This window comes from Clupea harengus, chromosome 21, assembly GCF_900700415.2.
Source record: "Clupea harengus chromosome 21, Ch_v2.0.2, whole genome shotgun sequence".
Lineage (NCBI taxonomy): Eukaryota > Metazoa > Chordata > Actinopteri > Clupeiformes > Clupeidae > Clupea > Clupea harengus.
Window position 1 is genome coordinate 22,245,062 of NC_045172.1, and position 22,500 is coordinate 22,267,561.

General features: G+C 46.9%; 1 protein-coding gene across 1 annotated transcript in view; it reads right to left on the reverse strand.

Moving 5' to 3' along the window:
* Window positions 1–18,969: 18,969 nt before the first annotated feature.
* LOC105905668 (circadian locomoter output cycles protein kaput-like) overlaps window positions 18,970–22,500 on the reverse strand; it is a 17,695-nt gene continuing 14,164 nt past the window's right edge. The window contains exons 7-8 of the mRNA XM_031558613.2: window positions 20,440–22,423; window positions 18,970–19,857 (exon numbers count right to left, since the gene is read on the reverse strand). Of these exons, the coding sequence (XP_031414473.1) occupies window positions 19,750–19,857; window positions 20,440–22,423 (2,092 nt within the window). The 3' untranslated portion in view covers window positions 18,970–19,749. The remainder of the gene's footprint in view (window positions 19,858–20,439; window positions 22,424–22,500) is intronic.

The following is a 22,500-nucleotide window of genomic DNA, read 5'->3' on the forward strand; positions in this document are numbered from 1 at the left end:
GTCTGAGAACCCTCATCGACAGCCACAAACTCAGGAACGGATCCTGCTGGACCAAGGCCAGACAGGGGCCAGACCCACGCCGGATTCAACCCCAAATCTGCCGGACAGAAATGGATCTCAGCACACACACACACACACACACACACACCACACACACACAACACACACACACACACACACCACACACACCAACCACCACACACACCACACACAGACACACACACGCACACTCCGAGGCTCCCTGACAGCCTCGCTGCTCGGCCACGGACCCCCTCGCCAGAAGAGAGGGAGAGAGGGGAGGGGGCAGCGCTGCGTACCTTTGATTTTAATCAGTTTTAAATTGGTGCTTTAAGACCCATAATAAAGTGTGACTGACGCGGAATGATGGGCGATTCTTTGGCCGCAGCAGCGGAGAGGCTGGGGACCGCTCGTCGATGAAAGCCTGCCCTCTCTTCCACTAAGTCCTGACTAACCCTTGCATGGCCCTGGCATCGGCCTTTCTCCACAAACCAGCCTCAAAAGACTCATGGAGGGAAACATGTTTCATTGGACGGACATGTAGGAAATGTCCTTGTCATCACTGACATCGTCATCATCATTGTAATTATCATCCTGGGGTCCGTGACAGACCTTAAAGAAAAGTCTCCAGTCATCAGATCTGTTTGGAATAGCCCGGTCGAAAGACACTGACGGAAGACCTCCTCCACGCTAGTTAAAGCCTCGACCAATCATGACGTGCGGACACATGCAGGGAGGGGGAGGGGCCAGAATATCAAAACACTGTAAATAATGCATTCTGAGAACACACAACCCTAGAGATATAAATGGAAGCTAAAGAAAAAAAAGCCAAGTGTAAACATGTGTGTATGAGCGTGTGTGTGTGTGTGTGTGTGTGTGTGTGATTCTTCATGGTAAAGGCAATGTGTGTGTGTGTGTGTGTGTGTGTGTGTGTGTGTGTGTGTGTGTTTCTTCATGGTAAAGGCAATCCAAACAGACAGGCAGCACTTTTATTCAATGACCATCAACTCAAATCTGCACAGCAGCCAATATGCCAATGTTTGACTTCAGCACCTCCTTCACAGCATACTATCTTGTGTGTGCTGGACCAATATGATGACAGGTTTTCCGCTGGCCAATCTTCAATACCATCTGCTGGGTCTGCACCACATTAGGAGAAACACAGTCACGGTCATGTCTGGGTCGGGGTTTCCACCGGCTGCCTTCAAAACACACAGGCAGGAAGCAGAAATCATTTGATATCTGAACAGCATAGTCAATATGCCAATGCTGTTCAGAGCATAGTGAAGCTGTACCACAGGCGAGATACGAGTGAAGCTGTACCACAGGCGAGATCATAGTGAAGCTGTACCACAGGCGAGATCTTGATGAAAACTGTTGAGTTAGTACCAAGTCAGGGCAAGATCTGGCCCATAGAACTGTATTATGTAAATATTAGTAGAAGTTTCTAATAAGCTCAACGATTTATTTAATGGTTATGGGGCGGAGGAATATTGAACAAAACCCGTCATTGATGCTCTCAACTGTTATCTGTTACTTCCTGTTCCGTGTTTGGGAGCAGGAATGCCCATTTCACTCTCTCTCTACCCCCGCGGTGCCCACTCCACTCTCTCTCTCCCCCCGCGGTGCTGACCTTCACCTGGCACGGCTCGTCCGCGCCCAGCCTCGCGTGAAGCGCTTGGCTCCCGTGTGCCAGCCGAGTTCAAAAGGGCATCGCTCTCACTGCAGCGGTCGGCCCTGGTGCTCCGAGCCGCCCGCCTCTTTCAAAGGAACATCAGCCGTTCGTAAGTGGATTACCCCCGCTGTTTTTCTTCCCAAACACTTTCATCTCCCTCCGCCGCCATTCAAACCCACTCAGAGCCAGGACTGTGGGTCACTGATGAGAAGAAAAAACAAACGGGAGAGAGGGAGAGAGAGAGAGGGAGAGGGAGAGGGAGAGGGAGAGGAAGAGGGAGGGAGGGGGTGAGAGAGAGGGAAAGAGAGAGAGGGAGAGGGAGAGGGAGAGGAAGAGGGAGAGGGAGGGAGGGGGTGAGAGAGAGGGAAAGAGAGAGAGGGAGAGGGAGAGAGAGAGGGAAAGAGAGAGAGACACAGACAGAAAGAAAGGGAAAGAACGTAAAAGCACCTTGATAAGGGCAGAATGACGGCGAGTGCCCGCATTAGGGGGAGACAAGAGAGGAGTCTGTCTGGGAGTCAACGCTACACAGACGAGGAACAAGAGAGGAGTCTGTCTGGGAGTCAAGGCAACACAGACGAGGAACAAGAGAGGAGTCTGTCTGGGAGTCAACGCAACACAGACGAGGAACAAGAGAGGAGTCTGTCTGGGAGTCAACGCAACACAGACGAGGAACAAGAGAGGAGTCTGTCTGGGAGTCAACGCAACACAGACGAGGAACAAGAGCTCAGTGTTCTGTTCTGCAGAGGCCTGGCCTGGTCTGGTCTGGTCTGGTCGATCCGGTTTAAGGCTGCCACATTTTCAAGTGATTCGATCAACATTGAGTCACACGGTCTCTCTCAGCCTCTGAACTGTGAGAGAAGCCATCCTTCTTCTCGAGGCGCACAAGGGGCAGAAAATGATGCATGCGAAAATGGGTTAATATAACTTTAAATCAATTATTAAAAGACAACAGCAAAAAGCACATGAGCATTTTGCACCCAAATCCACAGTGCTCCTGCCACCTTCAAGGGCTGGTCAAAGCCTTCAAGGCTAAATGGCTCGTTGCTGTTCACTTACTAACACTACATCTCCCATCTATTCATCTGCACAATGCTGCCTCTCCCCTGCAGTGCTAAGCCATTCAGCTTTGAGGACTCTCTCCGCTACGAAGAAGGTGGAGACTCAGACCGTGGACACATTGTTGACTGACACCGTTGGTTGTCCTAATTCTCTCTGAACACATTGTTGACTGACACTGTTGGTTGTCCTAATTCTCTCTGCCTTTTTGTGAGCCTGAGGCTCAGGCTAGGCTAAAGGGAGCTAGCTAGCATGGAGGAGGTATATCAGTGAGAACACACACAGAGCTGAACACAATGGCCCACTTCTGAGACTGGGGAGAGAGCCTGCGCTCTCCAGCACAAAGCCGGGCTGTTTCTTAAGCCCAAGACGGTCAAACTAATTTGTCTTTCAGCGTGTTTGGGGGAAAATCCGCCCTTTGTTCGGGTTGGCTCCTAGCAACGCTGTACAAGCTGCGCACAAAGGCCTGAATGGGGAGGCCGTGCTGCTCCAGTGGATTAACCAAGCGCTGACGAGCCCTCGCACAGCGAGCGGAAACATGGCACTCAGCGAAGACACGCGTCCGCAGGAAACAGCACAAAACGAACACACGTTGCCCCTTCTCTCTAAACCTGACCACCGCAGGACAGGGAGAGCCCAGGTTTGAATTGGAACATTAATGAAATATTATGCACTCAATATTCCATTCTAAATACAATTGGAATTTCATTACTGAGAGTGAGGAGGGCCAGTGATTTGATATTTATTTTTGTATTTTATTTATTTTTATTTTTATAATTGGTCAGAAAATTGTGGGGGCTTTTGGGTAAAAAAAATCTTGAAATTTAGGGGTAAAAATACAACCGTATAACGAATTTTGTTTTTCAAATCTGTAACATTACATAACTTAACTTGCTCTGGCTGATCACTAAACTAGTTGTGTTGAATTACTTGTGATTACTGAATGACTTCATACCACATTTAAAAAAAAAAACGGTTAGAAATAATCGCCCCAATAAAACAACATGCCCCTGACAAAAATAAAAAAAAATCTAATCCAGAAAGCAGAAATTGCTCCTTGATTAAAAAGTTCATTTCTGCCACAGGCTGCAAGTAATGAGTCCAAATCTAAACAGTCACCTTTGTGCCAGCCTGTCAGACTGGCCTGTTTTTGTGCGAGGGGTCTCATGCCAGACATCTGTGTGGGCACGGCCTGATGAATAAATCAGAGCTTTTTTTTCCCCGTCCAGCTGCGACCTCAGCAACGTCATCAGCATCAAAAATGCCCCCTTTTCACACCTCCTGGCCCCGACTACGACACCTCCCCCCTCCTCCACCATCTCCACTCCCATCGCTGCCTTACAGATGTTAGAAATAACAGTGTGTGTGTGTGTGTGTGTGTGTGTGTGTGTGTGTGTGTGTGTGTGTGTGTGTGTGAATTAACAGTGTGAGAAAAGCTTCCTGGGAAATGATGTGGTGACGTAAAGATTGGGCCAAAAAAGAAACTAAATGTCTCTGTGGTGTGAGAGTGCACAATAAAACCTCAGCCATGTCCCCGGGTGGAATTCTCCTCGCCTTCCACTGGATCAGAGTTGGTGAGCTAGAGGGACTGGAAATGTTTTCCAGAAGCGACTGGTTTCACCCGTGTTGCGTTAAGTAAGCCCAAAGCCCCGGGTTTTGACTGCACGGTTCAGCCACTCAGTGTTTGGTGAAAAGTGTTGGTATCACAGCCGGCTATTCGCTGAGAGAAAGCGAGAGCGAGCGAGAGAGAGAGAGTGAGAGAGAGATAGAGAGAGAGAGTGAGAGAGAGATAGAGAGGGAGAGTGACTGAGAGAGAGAGAGAGAGAGTGAGAGAGGGAGAGTGAGTGAGAGAGTGAGAGAAAAAGAGAAATAGTGAGTGAGAGAGAGAGAAAAAGAGATAGAGAGGGAGAGTGACTGAGAGAGAGAGAGAGTGAGTGAGACAGAGAGTGAGAGAGTGAGAGAAAAAGAGAGATAGAGAGTGAGTGAAAGAGAGAGAGAGAGTGAGAGAAAAAGAGAGATAGTGAGTGAGTGAAAGAGAGAGAAAGAGATAGAGAGGGAGAGTGACTGAGAGAGAGAGAGAGAGTGAGTGAGACAGAGAGTGAGAGAGAGAAAGAGAGAGAGGGAGAGGGAGAGAGAGAGGAAGAGTGAGTGAGAGAGAGAGGAAGAGTGAGTGAGAGATAGAGCTTGGCTGGCTACATGTGATCTAGTTTTTCAGCCACAGCTTCTGACCTCCCCGCCGCTACCAGACACAACACTGACCGCTCGCCACCTCCGTCTCCACACACCCTCCATCGGCTGGGCCATAACACACACATCGGCTGGGCCATAACACACACACATCGGCTGGGCCATAACACACACATCGGCTGGGCCATAACACACACATCGGCTGGGCCATAACACACACACATCGGCTGGGCCATAACACACACACCCTCCATCGGCTGGGCCATAACACACACATCGGCTGGGCCATAACACACACATCGGCTGGGCCATAACACACACACCCTCCATCGGCTGGGTCATAACACACACATCGGCTGGGTCATAACACACACATCGGCTGGGCCATAACACACACAAACACTCCTTATGTTTCAGAGGGCAAATGAAGCTGCAGCGTATAATACATTACTTAACAATAACAATGCAAATCATTTCTAAATTAATCAACAAACCACATCAAAAATAAATAATGTTATGCCATTGGACTTGGTACAGGGGTAGAGACTGAGAGACAGAAAGAGAGAGAGAGAGAGAGAGAGAGAGAGAGAGAGAGACAGTGTGTGTGTGTGTGTGTGTGTGTGTAAGAGGGAGAGAGTGTGTGTGTATGTGTGTGTGTGAGAGAGATAGAGATAGAGTGTGTGTATGTGTATGTGTGTGTGTGTTTGTCTGTGTGACAGAGGTAAGGGGTGTGTATGTATGTATGTATGTGTGTGTGTGTGTGAGAGACCCAAGCTTCAAAAACAGATGTGGCATCTTGCTGAGCCAAACACAACAGCACTGAGACCACAGTCACAGCAAACAGTGTACTATTACACAACCTACTGAAGGCATTTCTGTAAACATATATGTTTTATAATTATACATTTACTGTGGTGGGATTCACACAGGACTCACCCTGTGAGTTTTCATCGCTGAATATCTGTGGGCTTGAACGAGACTCAAAGTTTTTTGAATGGTGTTTGCAAACAGCTGAACTGAAGCACACACTCTCTCTTAAAGCAACTGTGCAGCATTCCGACCCATCTGTACTGAAGCATTCTAATCACTTCCAGTCCAGACAGTATCTTACCCTCTCCTCAACTATTTCCCCTCTCAAGGCATGACCATAATAGAATAACATAAAACAATGCGTTAGCCTACTACCACCCCTTTAAGACTTACACATGTCTCTCTCACAGTCTCGAAAAACTGCTACCGTGCTGTTTTTTTTTTTTTTTTTTAACACATTTGCTTGCAATTATAGACCGCTTGTACGCACGGCTTGGCCGATCGCGGCTTTTCGTCGGCAAAAATCATTGGTCATTCAGCATGACTAATAGCACACCATTTTCAGCGAGATGCTAAATGATCCTCCCCTGTTCTTGATTAAGAGGCCGTGGAAAGCCAATGTAGGAACAAACAAAACAACGATCTGCTTCAGCAGCTCGGCACAGAACCTCAGCATCCATCACTTTGAAATTGTGGTGCCGTTTAAGAGTAGATCCATTCTCCAGCACATCATTCATGTCAAAACATGCGCCCTCCGCCCCTGTCTGCCCCCTCTGCGTCTTGATGGTGTGCTGAAAATGATAGATAACACAGAGCATACCCATGAGGCTTTGCTTCAGGGGGTGGTGCCTGAGGTGTAGAGAGAGAGAGAGAGAGAGAGAGAGAGAGAGAGAAAAAGAGTGTGTGTGTGTGTGCTCAGAGGAACTGACTGAACCTTTCTTCAGTCTTTTATAAAAAGGCCTGGAGGCACCTCCACGATGTCTGACTCAGTGGTGTTTCATTACAGTGAGGCTCTAATATTAGACCTGTAGTCTAATCTCCTGTCTCTAATCCTGCATTTTAAATCGATTTGTTGTTTCCCCACTCATGAAATAGAACTTATCAATGTGGGTCACAAACTATCTATCAGACTATCAGAAACAAAACAGTGGTTGAATACCAATATAAGGCGGTTGTAATATTATAAATAATAATAACAACAACTGTAATAGCAGCAACACATAAGATCCTTTGGTAACTGAGGTTAACAGCAACGCTGCAGAATGGAGAAGAGGTCTTTCCACAGCGCTGAGCGAGCGAGCGAGCGAGCCTTGGGACCGACGAGCTGAGCCAGACCGCTGCGCACAACCGCATCTATCCATCGCTAAGCCCCCACTTCAGCACTCGCACAAGTGATTCACTAAAAGCCGGCATATAATCTCAGCATGTCACATGGCATTTGCCCTGTTTACACACAACAAATTACACTCCAACACAAACACTGGGGTCTGGCTGGAGAGAGTGGAGCCCGCCGGAGGAGAGGCGGCGGAGGTGGAGGCTGAGTCTGAGCGACTGGGAGGGGTGTTAAAGCTGCCAGGGCCAGGGCTAGGGGACGGGGCTAATTGGGCCTTCTGCAGCCCCTGAGTGGATTGATGGGGATGCTGAAGCTGGGGTAAATGCAGAGGAATGGGTGTCCGAGGAGATGCCTGTCCTTTTTGATGGCCTATTTTAGTCACTCAGGCGGAGGGCAAGGGCTGATGCCTGAAGAAGGACCCGGAGATGCACACAGAATTTCCAATTTTATGGCCAATTTTATGATTTTTTTTATAAATGTAATTATTATTATTATATTATTTTATTATTAATAATATTATATTATTATAACAGAAGTGATGGATACTACTACTACTGCTACTACTACTCTATATAATAACATACTACTCTTTTCTAATAACACAAAATAATAATAATAATAATAGCACATAACAACAACAATAATAATAATAATAATGATGTGATATTTTCACAATACAATTTTATTGCATTTCTTATAGTTCATTATGCTGATATATGCCTCCAATCTGACATTAAATGTTAAATAAATGCAATACCTTCCTGGGACTGACATCTGCGCTGGTAAACTGATATTATGCACCTCTTCAAATATTAAGCGCTGGACAGATGAGGTACATGAAACACACTGGAGTTCTTTCCCAGAGACCTCTGCGAGTCCATGATGAATCACACCATAATAAAAGAACATGAGGGGCAGAACAGAAGATTTCTCTGTGCTTCAGTGAACACATTCTCCTCCCCTCCATCCTCATCTCCCTCTCTCTCTCTCCCTCACTCTCTGTCTCTCCATCTCTCTCTCTCTGTCTCTCCATCTCTGTGGCTCCCTCTCTCATCCTCTCATCTCCTCTGCCAGTCTCATTCTCTTTCCAGTTTTCTTCTTTTTAAAATCAGTCTGTTCAGAGTGTTTAAAAATGTTTTAAAATGAGTCTGTTCAGAGAGTGTCTCAAAATAAATTAGTCTGTTCAGAGTGTCTCAAAATGTTTGGAATGCCCTGATTTCTCCCATACATAAAGTCTGCTCAAGATCTCCCCCTCTCCCTGCTATGGCCATAGTTTGAGCTGCATAAATGCATAAACCAAAAGCACATAAATATGAACTACATTAACCAGAAGCACATAAATATGAACTACAATGGAGCAGTTCCCTCTACAGCGGCATATTTGATTCTTGCACAAACTGGCTACAGTCACTTCAATGAGTCACTTCCCAAAGACACCAAGATGAGAAATGCCCTCAAGCATTATTGTCAACATCACTAAGGAACAATACATCTAAGCACAACATACATATGTGTGAGTGTGCACACACACACACACACACACACACACACACACACACACACACACACACACACACACACACACACACACACACACACACACACACACACACACACACACACAGGAAGTCATTTCATTTCTCAGAGCTGGATCACACACGCTGTTTCTATCCACTGCACCTTCAACAGCCATTTTAAGTTCCACTGTCTTAAACAAACATTTCTATCCCTCCATTTTATAAATTCTTTAAGCTAGTTTTTTTAATTATTAATGCTTCACCAGACTCTCAAACCTGCATTGCAGGAAGCTTTTTAAAAGGAGTTTGGTTTCTCCCACCAATAGTGATCGAGGGCGTTAACGAGGAAAGCAGGCGGTTTTTGAAGATGTTTACATGATTACTTTGAAAGCGTGTTATTGATTGGCACACACCTCCAGTGTGTCCGACGTCCTCTTTAAATCTCTGAAAGACTGCTGACGTCGCGCATGACCATGAAATATTCAGAGTTTCTCAAGGAGAGAGAGAGAGAGAGAGAGAGAGAGAAAGAGAGAGAGAGAGAGAGAGAGAGAGAGAAAATGTCGTGAGACCAGACTGTGCTTGAGCAGCTCTTAGAGAAGCCTCTTCCACAGCACAAATTATTCAATATGCTTTGATGGTATCGGGCAACACAATCAGCCTGAGTGACAAAGAGAGTGTACTGTTGTGCGGTACAGAAGAATCATCTGTTACTGTACAATCAAAAGGGAGTTACACTAGTTTCGATTCATATTCATTCATTCCTAAGTTATAAACACAACAACAGGAAACACACTATCATTGCAATATATTTCCAGTATCCACAACTGCAGCAGAATACCAGAATTACAACAGAAAAAAACTAGAAGGGCACATTGGGCATGTTTAAGGAAGTGGAAAAAATATTCCTGGATTCGCCCCTTGATCGAGATTCCGCTCCTTCCTTGGCCCATGTTCCACCCTTCCAGCAGATCTCATGGAAATGGACTGACTCGTAGTTTTTGCGTAATCTTGCTGACAAAAAACAGCAACAACCTTGGCAGATGTAATTAAATGCACATCCTGTTCGGCTATTAGCCAGCACATTTTGTAATATAATATACTATTTATAATATGATATAATGTAATATTGTGCCCGTAATTGTTTGACTAAATCTGATAAACTAGGTATTCTTCTTCTAGTGTCTGCTCTTACCTGCCTCTGTTCAAAACCTTTGCTGCCAACGTCTTACATTCAGTTTGCACAACCCAGCAGATAAAGCCCTAATGGGTGCCTGCTCTGGAGAGGTCAGGAGACAGGCAGGGGAGAGGCAGGCAGAGAAGGAGAGGGAGAGGGAGGGAGAGAGGGAGAGGCAGGGAGAGAGGGAGAGGCAGGGAGAGAGGCAGAGGGAGAGGCAGAGGGAGAGAAGGACGGGCAGAGGGAGAGGCAGAGGGAGAGAGGGAGAGGCAGGGAGAGGGAGAGGCAGGGAGAGAGGGAGAGGGAGAGGCAGGGAGAAATGGACAGGCAGAGGTAGAGGGAGAGGCAGAGGGAGAAGGAAAGGGAGAAGGAGAGGGAGAGGAAGAGGTAGAAGGAGAGGGAGAGGAAGAGGGAGAAGGAAAGGGAGAGGAAGAGGGAGAGGGAGCCACAGCTAGATCTGCTCTCCCACAGCCAACGCCAGCCGACTCAGCGACTCCTTCCCCAACCAGTGGCGTCTCAGCAACAAACAAAACAAACAAAACAACCACCACATCCAAACAACTCCACCAGGCCCAGCTACACACACTCACCTCACACACACACAAACACACACACACACACACACTCTCTCTATCCCTCTCACACATACACACACACACACACACACATACACTCACTCACACACACAGATAAAAACTGGCAGAGATGCTCACCAGTAAAGAAGTTCTTGGCCCGCAGGTAGCTGACACTGAGGCGTAGTATTGAGAGCTTATCCAGGCTAGAGGTGACCTCTTCGGGGAATGGCAGTAGGCTGGCCAGCCGGTCCAACTCGGAGTTCAGCCGGTCCCTGTGCCTCTTTGATGGGTTTGATTTCACAGTCTCCACGGGCGGCGGTTTCACCCTGTGTAGACAGCGAGACGGGTGCATCAGAGATGGGCACAGCGTAACATGGTCAATAGCAGGGCAATAGGATGGGCAATAACATGGTCAATAGCAGGGCAGAATAAAAGCCCTGGTACTCTACAACTATTAGAGTAATAATAATTATTAATAATTAAAAATGGCCGATTCATTTCCACTAAATGCTGTGTTTTTTTTTTCAATTTTGTTTTAAATTACTGTAATTTAAATATGTGTATGGTGCACAAGGCACAGTCAGAGGATGCTGACAATCATAGGCTTAATTGACGTAAAAAAACTAAACTCGCATCTAGAGGTTATTTAAGTATCACCCTGTCCTCCATAAGCAAGGCGACACTATCCATTGGGCTGAATTAAATATATTTGACCATAGGCACACTATTAATATACATTAAAGTTATCACAATTCTAATAATCTCATTCTAATAATAAAATACTATGAAAATCATTACTGAAATATATCTCTGGGCATGTAAAAACAAAAGTAACTGAATACAGTATTTACTTCCCCACTAAGACGCAGAGACATCCATTTCAACGTTTAAATAGAACCAGCAAATTCGTAAACGCAGCTCTAAATAAATCCCTTGCCCATAAAAAAAAAAATACGCCATGTCAAGGCTTGGCACACGTTGTTTGGGGAATTAGGGTATAAAATAATGAAGCGGGTAACGGAAATGAGAGATGGAAAATAAACATGTCCGCTTCCTCCTGCACCTGCGCCTTCTTCGTTTGGCCGTGTTTAATACCCGTTCTACACTGCATGCGCCGAATGAACTTAATATAGACTATCCAAGTATTCATGGAGAAAGATTAAAAAAAAAAGATTACCAGAAAAACACAAATGCAATTACACCCTCTCTTATAATTTAAATATCATTTTAATTCCACGTTGCATCACAGCCTATCTTTAACATGTTATATAATATAAGAGTAGCCTAAAGTGGAGCATAGCTATTTACAGTCGGTCGGCCAGTTGACCATTATTGACTATAATGTATTGGCGTTGTTGTCGTAAATAAATTGCGTTATGCGCTTTGGACAAAAGCGTCTGCTAAATGACTAAATGTTATAATGTGATTCAAAGTTTTGATTGCCGTCTCCCGTGTTTGACCACACAGAAGACGTGCTCCACATGACATTTCATCGCCAGGCGTACATGTATGCATTTACAGCGACAGCAAACAAATGATATCGACGAGGTCAACTGTGCACGCAGTATAGTCCATTTCTTTAAAAATATTCCGTCGATCAGCCTATATTTTTACATAACCTGCTAGCTGACAAGTGGATGACCAAATAAAAATAAAAATAAATGACAATTACATGAAGCCTAACTGCGTTATGAACTGTGACTATGTAATATTTGTTCACTTCAATTACTTACGCTCTTTGGACCGGTTTTCTTCTCTTCCGTCCAGCATACATTTTAAGGCTCTATAGTGGCTCTGTAATCCTGTAGTTCAGTGCGGTGTTGTTCGACCTACACATATCTGGCAGAAGATATACAGTCTCTTCTTCCCCCAAAACGGAAAGCACAAATGTTATGACAACCCCAATGCAAATGTAGTCTTTATGTTTTCATCATAAAGACTCCAGAAAACGAACGTATGAGAATGTACAAGTGGCGTTGAAAGGCACGGATCGTGCTCCCAAATCCTTTTAGTTGCCCGGGTCCATCAATCAAAACTGCGATTCCATCTTCTGTGAGCGAAAATCACTGGGGCATTGGTTGTATATCAAGATAATTTAAAATACTTATAGTCTGCTGAAACCATCCCACCAAACCGGCGAGGTAGCATGGGAAAAGTATGCTATTTCGACATTAATTTAGATGGTGGCAGCAAGTGCATGTCCCCTTCGTCATTTAGGCAATGATGATGGCAGCCCAAACGCAGCATCTGTTTAAGTCGACACTGATGTACGAACAAGTCCAAAACAAAGTTGACAAAAAGTTGGAAAGGTATAGAAATCAAACGACATTTAAATTGTGTCAAGACTTCGCTTCTAATTCATCTTTGCAAAGCTCCTCTTCTGTAACGAGCTCTTGCGCGCTCTCGACGTGAAAACACCCCCCACCCCCTACCCACACTCACACACACACACCAAGTCAGAGTAGGGCATTCGCATTCTAGTGACCAGGCGACCGGCACAGATTTGTACGGGAGCGCGCAAAGAAGCACAGGCCTGAGGTTAACAGGCATGGGAGGAGAAAAATCTCCCAGATACACGGGCGAGCACGTCAGTGCCCTACGCGCTCACGATCAGACTCATTTGTCCAATCGCAGAACAGCACAGCAGCGAGGTCTGAGCCGCTAGTTTTGCTTGAGGGACGGAACTGTTCTGCAGGTTCGTCAAAACACAGAAAAACAGTGAATCAGGATAATTTTAGTATCTAGGATTAGATTGGATATTTAAGAAAACGAAAAAAATTAAAATAAATTGTCCTTAGATGTGTTGACCATGAAGTAGGGAACTTCCAGGAAATGATGAAGCACTGTAGCCGTTCTCCTCTCACACCCTTGTATAATTCTCAACATGTTCTGTGACAGAACAAATACTGATGGCATGACATCCAGCAGAAGTGTGATATTAGTTACTGAAGCGGATACTGTTTGGACTACTCAGAGGATACACTGTCTGTGTGTGTTGTGAATTAGTGTGTTGTTGTGAGTGACTCTAGATGTGTTGCCTGTGCACAGGCGACTGCGAGGAGAGGACTGTTTGTGTGTCTAGGAGGACAGACTCATCCTACCATATGCAGGGAGATTCTTCTCCTTCCTCCAAAGCACACAGCTCCAGCAATTCTGGCTAATGTAGAATGTAGAAAGGTGAAACTTCTCCAAAGCTCAGGTTTTTAAAAAGCTTTCTTGGTTTACTGTCCATTTTCCAGATCTAATGGAAGTTACCAAAAAAGAGAGGGGGAAAAAACCCTCGCCTTTTAGGCCATGAAGAAAAAACAGACATAAATTAATTTAAGTTTAGAACGGAATTCACACTTTTTCTAGTCATTATGTTATAGAACATTAGTACTAGATTTGATAGCATATGCATATCAATCCAACATTGTTTTAGTCTAGAATTCATGAATTGCTTCATAAGATAAGGGGGTCAACTTGAAATAGAAATGTGTGTTGCAATAAAAGCCTTGTATAATATTTTTTCAACTATGAGTGTATAAATCCAGCGCCGTAACCCCCCAAACCCTTCAACAAGCGACCAACGAGCTTCATCTCCCTCCAGCTCCATGGGTCATCTTCAATCTATTCAGCCATTTATTCAGACACCCATTCACACAGACACTCAATTCTATCCTATTTCATCGTTTTTGAAGCCACAGTTCGTCCCCGCCAGGGCTGCATAAACCCGGCATGATGGCCGGCGTCTAAACAGGGGGGTGGGGATGTGTGTCAATTTATTCTGGGAAAGTCCACTGCGCCCCTTAAGCCCCTCCGGGTGAGAGGAACACACGATGCATAATGAATTACCGCTCGGGACAGACGCAGACCTGAGATGGGCCTGACATTCTTCTCAGCTGTTGTGTAACTTTGAGGGAGAGAGAGATAGAGAGAGATAGATAGAGAGAGAGAGAGAGAGAGATAGAGAGAGATATAAAGATAGAGAGATAGATAGAGATAGGAAGAGATAGATAGAGAGATAGATAGAGAGAGAAAGAGAGAGAGCGATAGAGAGAGAGATAGATAGAGATAGAGAGAGAGATATAAAGATAGAGAGATAGATAGAGATAGAGAGAGATAGAGAGATATAAAGATAGAGAGATAGATAGAGATAGGGAGAGATAGAGAGAGAGAGGGAGAGAGAGAGGTGGAGAGGTAGAGAGAGAGAGAGGTGGAGAGGTAGAGAGAGATAGATAGAGTGAGAGAGAGAGAGAGGTGGAGAGAGAGAGAGAGAGAGAGATAGAGAGAGAGAGAGGTGGAGAGGTAGAGAGAAAGAGAGAGAGAGAGAGATAGATAGAGCGAGAGAGAGAGAGAGAGAGAGAGAGAGAGAGAGAGAGAGATAGAGAGAGAGTGATGCTGGGCCATGGAGGGGAATCCATGGGTGGAAGCACCCTCTTGTGGTCATAAGGAACAATAAGAGAAAAAAACAACAGTGCTACCATCACTGACAGTTCAGCACCAGCTCGCCTGCCTGACTTAGACATTCTGTTAAAAGAAGATATCACAAAATCTGTAGATTCATCAAAATGCCTTTTAATAGAATGAAATATTAATATTGAGAGGCACAGAGAAGATGAGGCTCTTTTGCAATTACAAAATAACAAGTAAAAAGCTCAAAGCTACAATATAGATATGCTGTACTTTAGGAAAAATCGGTCAAAAAAAAATGGCTTACATATTTAACAGCTGTGCAGAAAATTTACAAAATAGTACACGGTACGTGAGGGCTCGTATAAGGCCAGGTAGCACACACAAACAAACACGAAAAAAAAAAATACAATAAAAAAAATGTCAATAATACAATGATACTGCATTTACAAGAGAAACCTGCCCTCACACTCTCCTTTTGTCTAGACAGCAGATGACTGTGGAATGGATGTGGCCGGATTAGAGCCAGAACTGAGCCAGAACTGGGCCGGAACTGGGCCATAACTGGGCCATAACCACTCCAGAGTCAGCTGCTAGATGTGGTTATTTGGGGGGGGGGGGGCATCTGCGGTAGCAAGTGCTCCCATTGTTCCATTGTTCTAAAGCATGCAGAAAACGCTTTTGATTAGTTGAGTGGCTGCGTAGCGAGGAACCTGAAATGACGAGAATCATTCGGAAAGTTGGCACCAGTGTGTTGCGCTCTCCATTTTGTGAGGATCTAGAAGGTTGCCAGGATTCCACACTCCAAACACTGTGTGTGTGTGTGTGTGTCAGTGTGTCTGTGTGTGTGTGTGTGTGTGTGTGTGTGTGTTGGGGGGGGGGGCGATCCCTTTGAGAAAGAAACTGAAAGTGCCAAAAACTCTGCTAGGACTCTGGTAGGCCCTTCTGGTTAGTCCGCCTACACTTTCCACAGTAAACCACATCAGCCTTCTTGTAGCTGTGTTCACTCTCAACTGTCTCCCACCAAAACCAACAGGGTTCAACCAACAGGCACCATCACCCCACATACTTCATGGACAGCATCAGTCAGCAACAACCAAACCATCATTCAATACCCTATCTGTCACTGCCACCAGTCACTGCCTCCAATACAACCAAACCATCTTTTGAAGGATCCTCCCCACTACAAATGGAGAATCTTCTCTGGAGGTATACACAACCAGGGATCACACCACTGTGACTATGAGTAATCATTTTGGAATTATTATTATAATCAGTTACAATTACAAATAGTCTTTGTCTGCCCCCCCCAAGTTAAAGCATTCATATGTTTTAGATAAGTGGCATACATTAGTTGGGGCATCACTACTGTTGTATCTATGGTACCAATCTAACCTTTCATCTCCTGTCTGTTACATCAACAGAACCAGCAAACAAATCGCAGCTAAAATCAACATGCAGAAGCCAATAAATGTCTCTAACGCATGAACTAAAAAAAAATAAACAAAAGCAAAAAAATAAAAAATATATATATATAAAGGCACTTGGGCTGTTTCCTCAGGTCAGGCTAACTGCTGTGGGCAAGTGTGTAGTACATGTGTGTCGTAATCTCAATTTATTGGGCAAAGGATTCTCTGTCTTAGTCCGAGGGCATTCAGAAACTCACCCCTCTGATCCCCAAGCTCAGGCAAACTGCCCGAACACACTGCATAAGAAACTGTAGCTGCCACGAAACATTCTGGTTTGGCTGTGGAGGCCACTGACACCGCCTTCAGCGAGAGGCTCTGTAAAGTGACGCAAAATAGACGTTTATATATTTGAGAATCTTCTGACTTTGGTGTGTGTGAGTGGCTAATCTCCAGGGGCTAATCTCCTCCAACAGCAACCTCTTATGGACACTGACAGACACTCTGTCACCCTCATCAGGACTATTCCGCTCACATATCTATGCGAATAAGAAGGAAACCCATGCTTCCAGCGCTATAGACTATCTCGTCCCATTTCTACAGAATTCATAGCCGGCCATATTCTTTAAGATATTGAGGTAAGGTACGTTAACTTACATTTATTTTGCTTTATTTACATTTCAATAACAGAAAGTAAAGTTCATTTTTTAATAAGCACAGTCCTATTTGGAATATACAAAGGCTACACTCTGGTGAAATGTGAATTTAAGGCACATGGGGTCTGCCAATCCACCCTCTCGCCTCTGCTGAAACCCCTCCTCTTCCTTGTTTGACAGTCAAACGGCACCCAATCAGAATCGCCGTGCTGAACAAGGACCAGGAAGTCTAGCACAGAGAGGGGTGGACACGCTGCTAAGCTTCAAACAATCTACTCTATAATACAATCTCCAACTTGGTATAGAACATACATACATACATTTGAAGGAAAGAAGGAAAAAAAGAAAAAAACAAACAACAAAAAAACAAAGCAGCAACAAGGTGGGTTGATTGCTTTCTAGAAGCTAGCCATCTCAGTGCTACGGACATCTGCTGGCTTTTCCCATGACTGGTCTTCTGCATGCTTTAGGGATGTCATTTTGGGGCGCTCCTCTCGTTAAAGTATCTCCTCTCCTGAACACCGGGGCTGCTCAGGGGGGGGCATAGATCACACAGGCCATTAGACAGCCTTGGTGTGTGTGTCTGTGTGTGTGTGTGTGTGTGTGTGTGTGAGGGGCGGACTATTAGATATCCCTCCCTTTCTCCACCAACAGAATCACAAGTTTAGAACAAAGAGAGAGAGAGAGAGAGAGAGAGAGAGAGAAGGCAGTTAGATGGAGAAGCCTGACAGGACAGGAAGAGAAAAAATGGCTCATTGACATGTCTGATATTTTTTGATTAAATGCTTATAAAAATATAAAAGACACATTCATAAAACAAAAACAAAGCAGAGTGAATAAATGTTATCCATTAACATTTTGATTAACATACTTTGTTACAATGTGATATATTAAAAAACGTAAGGCGGACGTACATACATACATACGGTGATTAGCGGATACTAAAAGTTAGTCGAGAAGGAGGCTGCTCTCTGAAAACTGACTCAGCTGTCAATTACTGTCTCTGCTGCCCATCATCGCCAAAAACACATCTTACTTACAAGGGACAGCATTACTCCAGGGAGGATCTCTGTGTGTGTGTGTGTATGTGTGTGTGTGTGTGTGTGCTCACCCTCCTGCTCACAGCTGAAAAGTCCTGTGCTGTAGTGAGCAGAGATGTGTCTCGTCTCTCCCCTTAGGACATTTACAAAGAGAAGCAGGAGGAAAGGACCCCCCCCCCCCCCCCCCCTAACCAGGTGCTGCAGTTTTATCATTACACACACACACTGCTGCTCCCATGACTTGAGATATACCTTATGCTGGGTACGTGAAAGAGAATAGGCTTCTGTGCTTCCTGTGTGTGTGTGTGTGTGTGTGTGTGTGTGTGGTAAGTGCATAGGTAGGACATTGACAGGAGGAACTGACACAGACCAGCTCTAGTGTGAGTCACACCCTTCTCTTTTGGAGTCGAACGAACGCACAGGGGGAATTCTGGGATAGCAGTCGAGATTGGAGCGAACGCACAGAGGGAATTCTGGGAAAGCAGTCGAGACTGGAGCGAACGCACAGAGGGAATTCTGGGATAGCAGTCGAGACTGGAGCGAACGCACAGAGGGAATTCTGGGATAGCAGTCGAGACTGGAGCGAACGCACAGAGGGAATTCTGGGATAGCTGGAGCAGATGAGGCTCAGACCCTACTCTAATCTGGCCCAGATCTGACTACGGCAGCATAACAACTTCTCTCTTCTTTTTCTCTGTGTCTTTTCTCTTTTCTCCCTCTTCTCTCGTCCTCCACTGTGTCTCTGTCCCTCACTCTCACTCCCTTGTCATCCTGCCTTGTTCCTGAGGCAGATGACTCGCCTGGCCTCTGACCCCTGACCCCTGACCTCTTACCCTCCCCATCTTGGGCCAGGTTCTCCACCTGCTCAGAGCAAAGAGCTCTGTTGCTGTTCACAGGGAGTCTCGTGGCCCTGGGCTTGCTCTCTCGGGTTCGGGCCTGGAGCCATGGGAAGCACCTGGAAGAGGCGCTGTGCTAACCGCGCTGTGCTAACGGCGCTTTGCTAACGGCGCTTTGCTAACGGCGCTGTGCTAACGGCGCTGTGCTAACGGCGCTGTGCTAACCACGCTGTGCTAACGGCGCTTTGCTAACCGCGCTGTGCTAACGGCGCTGTGTACTGGATAGTAGTAACGTTCTATTGCAGCGATGGTTACTGTGTGTCTCTGTTTCACCAGAACCTCATCTGTGATGTGTGAGTGTGTGTGTGTGTGTGTGTGTGTGTGTGTGTGTTTGTGTGTGTGTGTGTGTGTGTGGCCTGTGTGTGTGTCTCCCCCAGCCTTCTGCACACTTACTTCATTAGAGAGAACACGGGTAGCAAACTGACCAACCACACACACATCTACTCACACTAATTTCCTGTGGCTTTAAAACGCAAGAAAAAACAAAACTGGAAAATAAAAAAAACACTCAAGGCATATTTAAAGTGAGAGTGACAAAGATATGGAAATACAAATGCATAGAACAAAAAACAAAATAAATATTTTCTTTTGCACCTTCCTGGTATTTTATCCTTGCCTCCAAAGAGCAGAGCACAGAGTTCACGATGCAAGCCTTCAGCCGCCCCGCAGGTTCTCCACTGACTCTGCCGCTGCTTCCATTTCATTTCCTTTTCAATTTAAAACAAAATAAAAAAATAAAATCAAAATGTCTGACTGACGGATGTCATGTGAGGTCCTCTTTTATAGGTTTTCGAGCTGCGGCTGGTACAAAAGGAGCCTCCCATCAAAATCTCCTGGACTCCACAGAAAGGCAAGTAGAAAGAATCTCAGAAGGCATTTGTGAGCCGTTTGTGAGTCGTTGGTTTTTGTTTTAGTCATTTTGGATCGTTTTTTCTTCGAGACAAGTGCTGCTCCGCCAGGTCTCACGGTCGGTCGTTTTCACGGCACAAAAGGCAAAGGGGAGAGCGTGTGCTTCTAGTAATCACAACAGTTGGCTTGACTGGTCTCTGAGAAGTATGGGCTTTCGCTGCCCATGCCAGGGAACGGAAAGGAGTTGTTGTCTTTTATTAGAGGGTTGGTGATCTGCAAAAGGGGAACAAAATATTGACAAAACTGTAAGACGCACGACTTACTGAAGTGACTGAAACTTCCCCCTCTGGGGCGACAGTGGTACAGGAGGTAGAGAAGTCGGTTAGTAATCAGAAGGTTGCTAGTTCGATTCCCTGTCGAAGCGTCCTTGAGCAAGACACTGAACCCCTAATTGCTCCTGATGTGCAGTGTGCCATCAGTGTAAATGTAAAATGTGTATAAATTGTAAGTCGCACATATGTAAGTCGCTTTGGATAAAAAGCGTCTGCTAAATGACTAAATGTAAAATGTAAATGTAGACGTCCAGTAAACAGTTGCAATTCTGCTGAATGACCTGTCCTGTCACATCATTACAAAGCAGAAGTTTTTGAATTCTTAGAAAGGAGGGGGAGAAACTTAGAAAGAGCCAAACAGGAGATGATATAACTTAAATGATATTGTTGTGAAATGTATAGGGGTGTAATGAGCGATCTTCTGTGTGTGGTTATCGATGTTCACAACGGGCGTACAGGTGTGTGCGGTGATCTTGTTTTTTAGTCGTTCGGGCCACTATCTGTGAGACAAACGGTGCCTTACCTGCGTCTGGCCGTTGCAGTTGATGAACTGATGGCAGGCGAGCGGGTTGAGGGCGTCCTGCAGGGGCAGCGGGTTAAGGGGGGGCGTGGTGCCCAGGACGTCGCCGGGGCTCTCCTGGTAGAAGCAGGATGGCTGCTGCGGGGGAATGGGGTTCAGCAGGGCCTTGATCTTCTGGCGCGCCAGCATGTCGTCCGGCCGCAGGTGGTTAAAACCCACGCTGTTAACCACGGAGGACGGGGCGGGGACAGCGGCGGGGTTGGGCGGCGAGTTGTCAAACATGCAGCTGTTTTTGGACAGGTGAGGGGCATCCATTAGCCCCGATTGAGGCTTGGGGTAGCCCCCAGGGTAGACCCCAGGGGCGGTGACGGGGTTGTTCTGGGGCCTGAAGCCCGTCCCGAAGCTTTGAGTGTTCTGGGGAAGAAGCTGAGACATGGGGTCTCTTTGGAAGTCTGTGGTCTGACTGAAGCAGTTAGACAAGTGCTGGTGTCCATTTGGTAGAGTGTTGGGAAGCTGCTGTGGTATCTGCTGCTGCTGGGGCGGCCACGAGCGCAGGCTCTGGTCCTGGGTGCTTTGGGTGTGGAGGGAAAAGCGTCCTTGCAGGCAGGCGCCCGGGGGCACGTCCGTCTGGTTTGAAATAGCCTGGGAGACGGCGGCGCCGGGCATGGAGGACGCCCATGGCCTGTCCTGGCCGTTGGGTTGGTTGAGAGCCTTCTGCCCCTGAAACGCCATTGGCTGAGAGGGCAGAGACATGGTCTGTATGGGGTGGTTTTGCATGGTGGGGACGGCCATGGTGTTGGGGTGCACTTGCCCCAGCATCTCCTGCTGCCCCGTCAGAATCCGCCTCTGGGGCACAGATGCCCTGCTGTTCGGATGGGGGCCGTTACCAAGGGGCCCGGGGGCCTGGAGCCCCAGACGCAGCTGGCTCTGGCCCTGGGGTTGGCCGTACGGGCCGGCCAGGGTAGCGGGGTTGAAACCCTGGAGGTTGGGTCCGTTAGCCAGGCTTCTCTGCCCGTTCCTCTGCGGGAGAAACTGGGCGAGGAGGTCGCCAGCGGGCACCGACTGGGCCAGGGGGATCTCTGGGCCCATGTGGGTGAGTTTCATGGTGCCCCGCGGCGGCCCCGCCGAGCCTCCTATGGCCGTCGTGCCGTCCTGACGGCCCACGATGTTGCCCTGCAGCTGGCCGTTGTTCAGCATTTGCGCCCCCTGGAGGCCAAAGCCCTGTCCTGTAGCGGCCAGGAGGGAGGTCTGCAGCTCCAGCTCTGGAAGACAGTCCTGCAGATCCACGAAGCCGCTCTGGCCAGAGAGGGCGCTCTGGCTCGTGCCGCCCTGCTGTGTGGAGGGCATCTGCAGGCCGTTCTCCGCAAACAGGCCTTCCACGTAGGAGAAAATGTCGTTGGTGAGGATGTCGTTGAGGTCCACGGAGGACTCGTTGCTGGTCGCGTTCATGCGCAGCAGTGCGTTCTCCCACTCCTTCAGCTCCAGCGGGTCCATCTCCACCTGCAGCTCCTGGCACATGTTGGTGTCTCCGATGATCTGCTGCAGCGTCTCCATCATGTCCTTCGTGTTGGCCTCCGCCAGGACCGCGCCTGTGGCGGGTCCGGTGGGTGGTGCGTGCTGCCAGGTGTCCCCGGGCACGCTCATCAGGGCGCGGCAGTCCCGGAAGGCCTTATCAATGGGCATCTCCATGGGCACCTCAACGGGCATCTCCATGGGCATTTCCATGGGCATCTCCATGGTAACGGGGAACTGGGAGTTGGGCTCGCCGCTCCCTTCATACAGCATCTGGTCCTGCTGTAGCATGCAGCCCAGCATGGAGCTGGGGTCCACAGACATCTGGTCGGGGATCTTGGGGATCTTGGGCGGGCCTTTGATGGAGGCCATGTCCAGGGGGGGCGCGCTCTCGTAGAGGACAGCCTCGCCCGTCGCAAAGTTGAAAGGAAGTTGGATCTTCCTCTGGCGCAGGTGTTCCTCGCCCTCTTCGTTTCTGTCCAGACAAAAGCGGAACATGATCACATTAGTCGTAATATATATAGAGAGAGAGAGAGATAGAGAGAGAGAGAG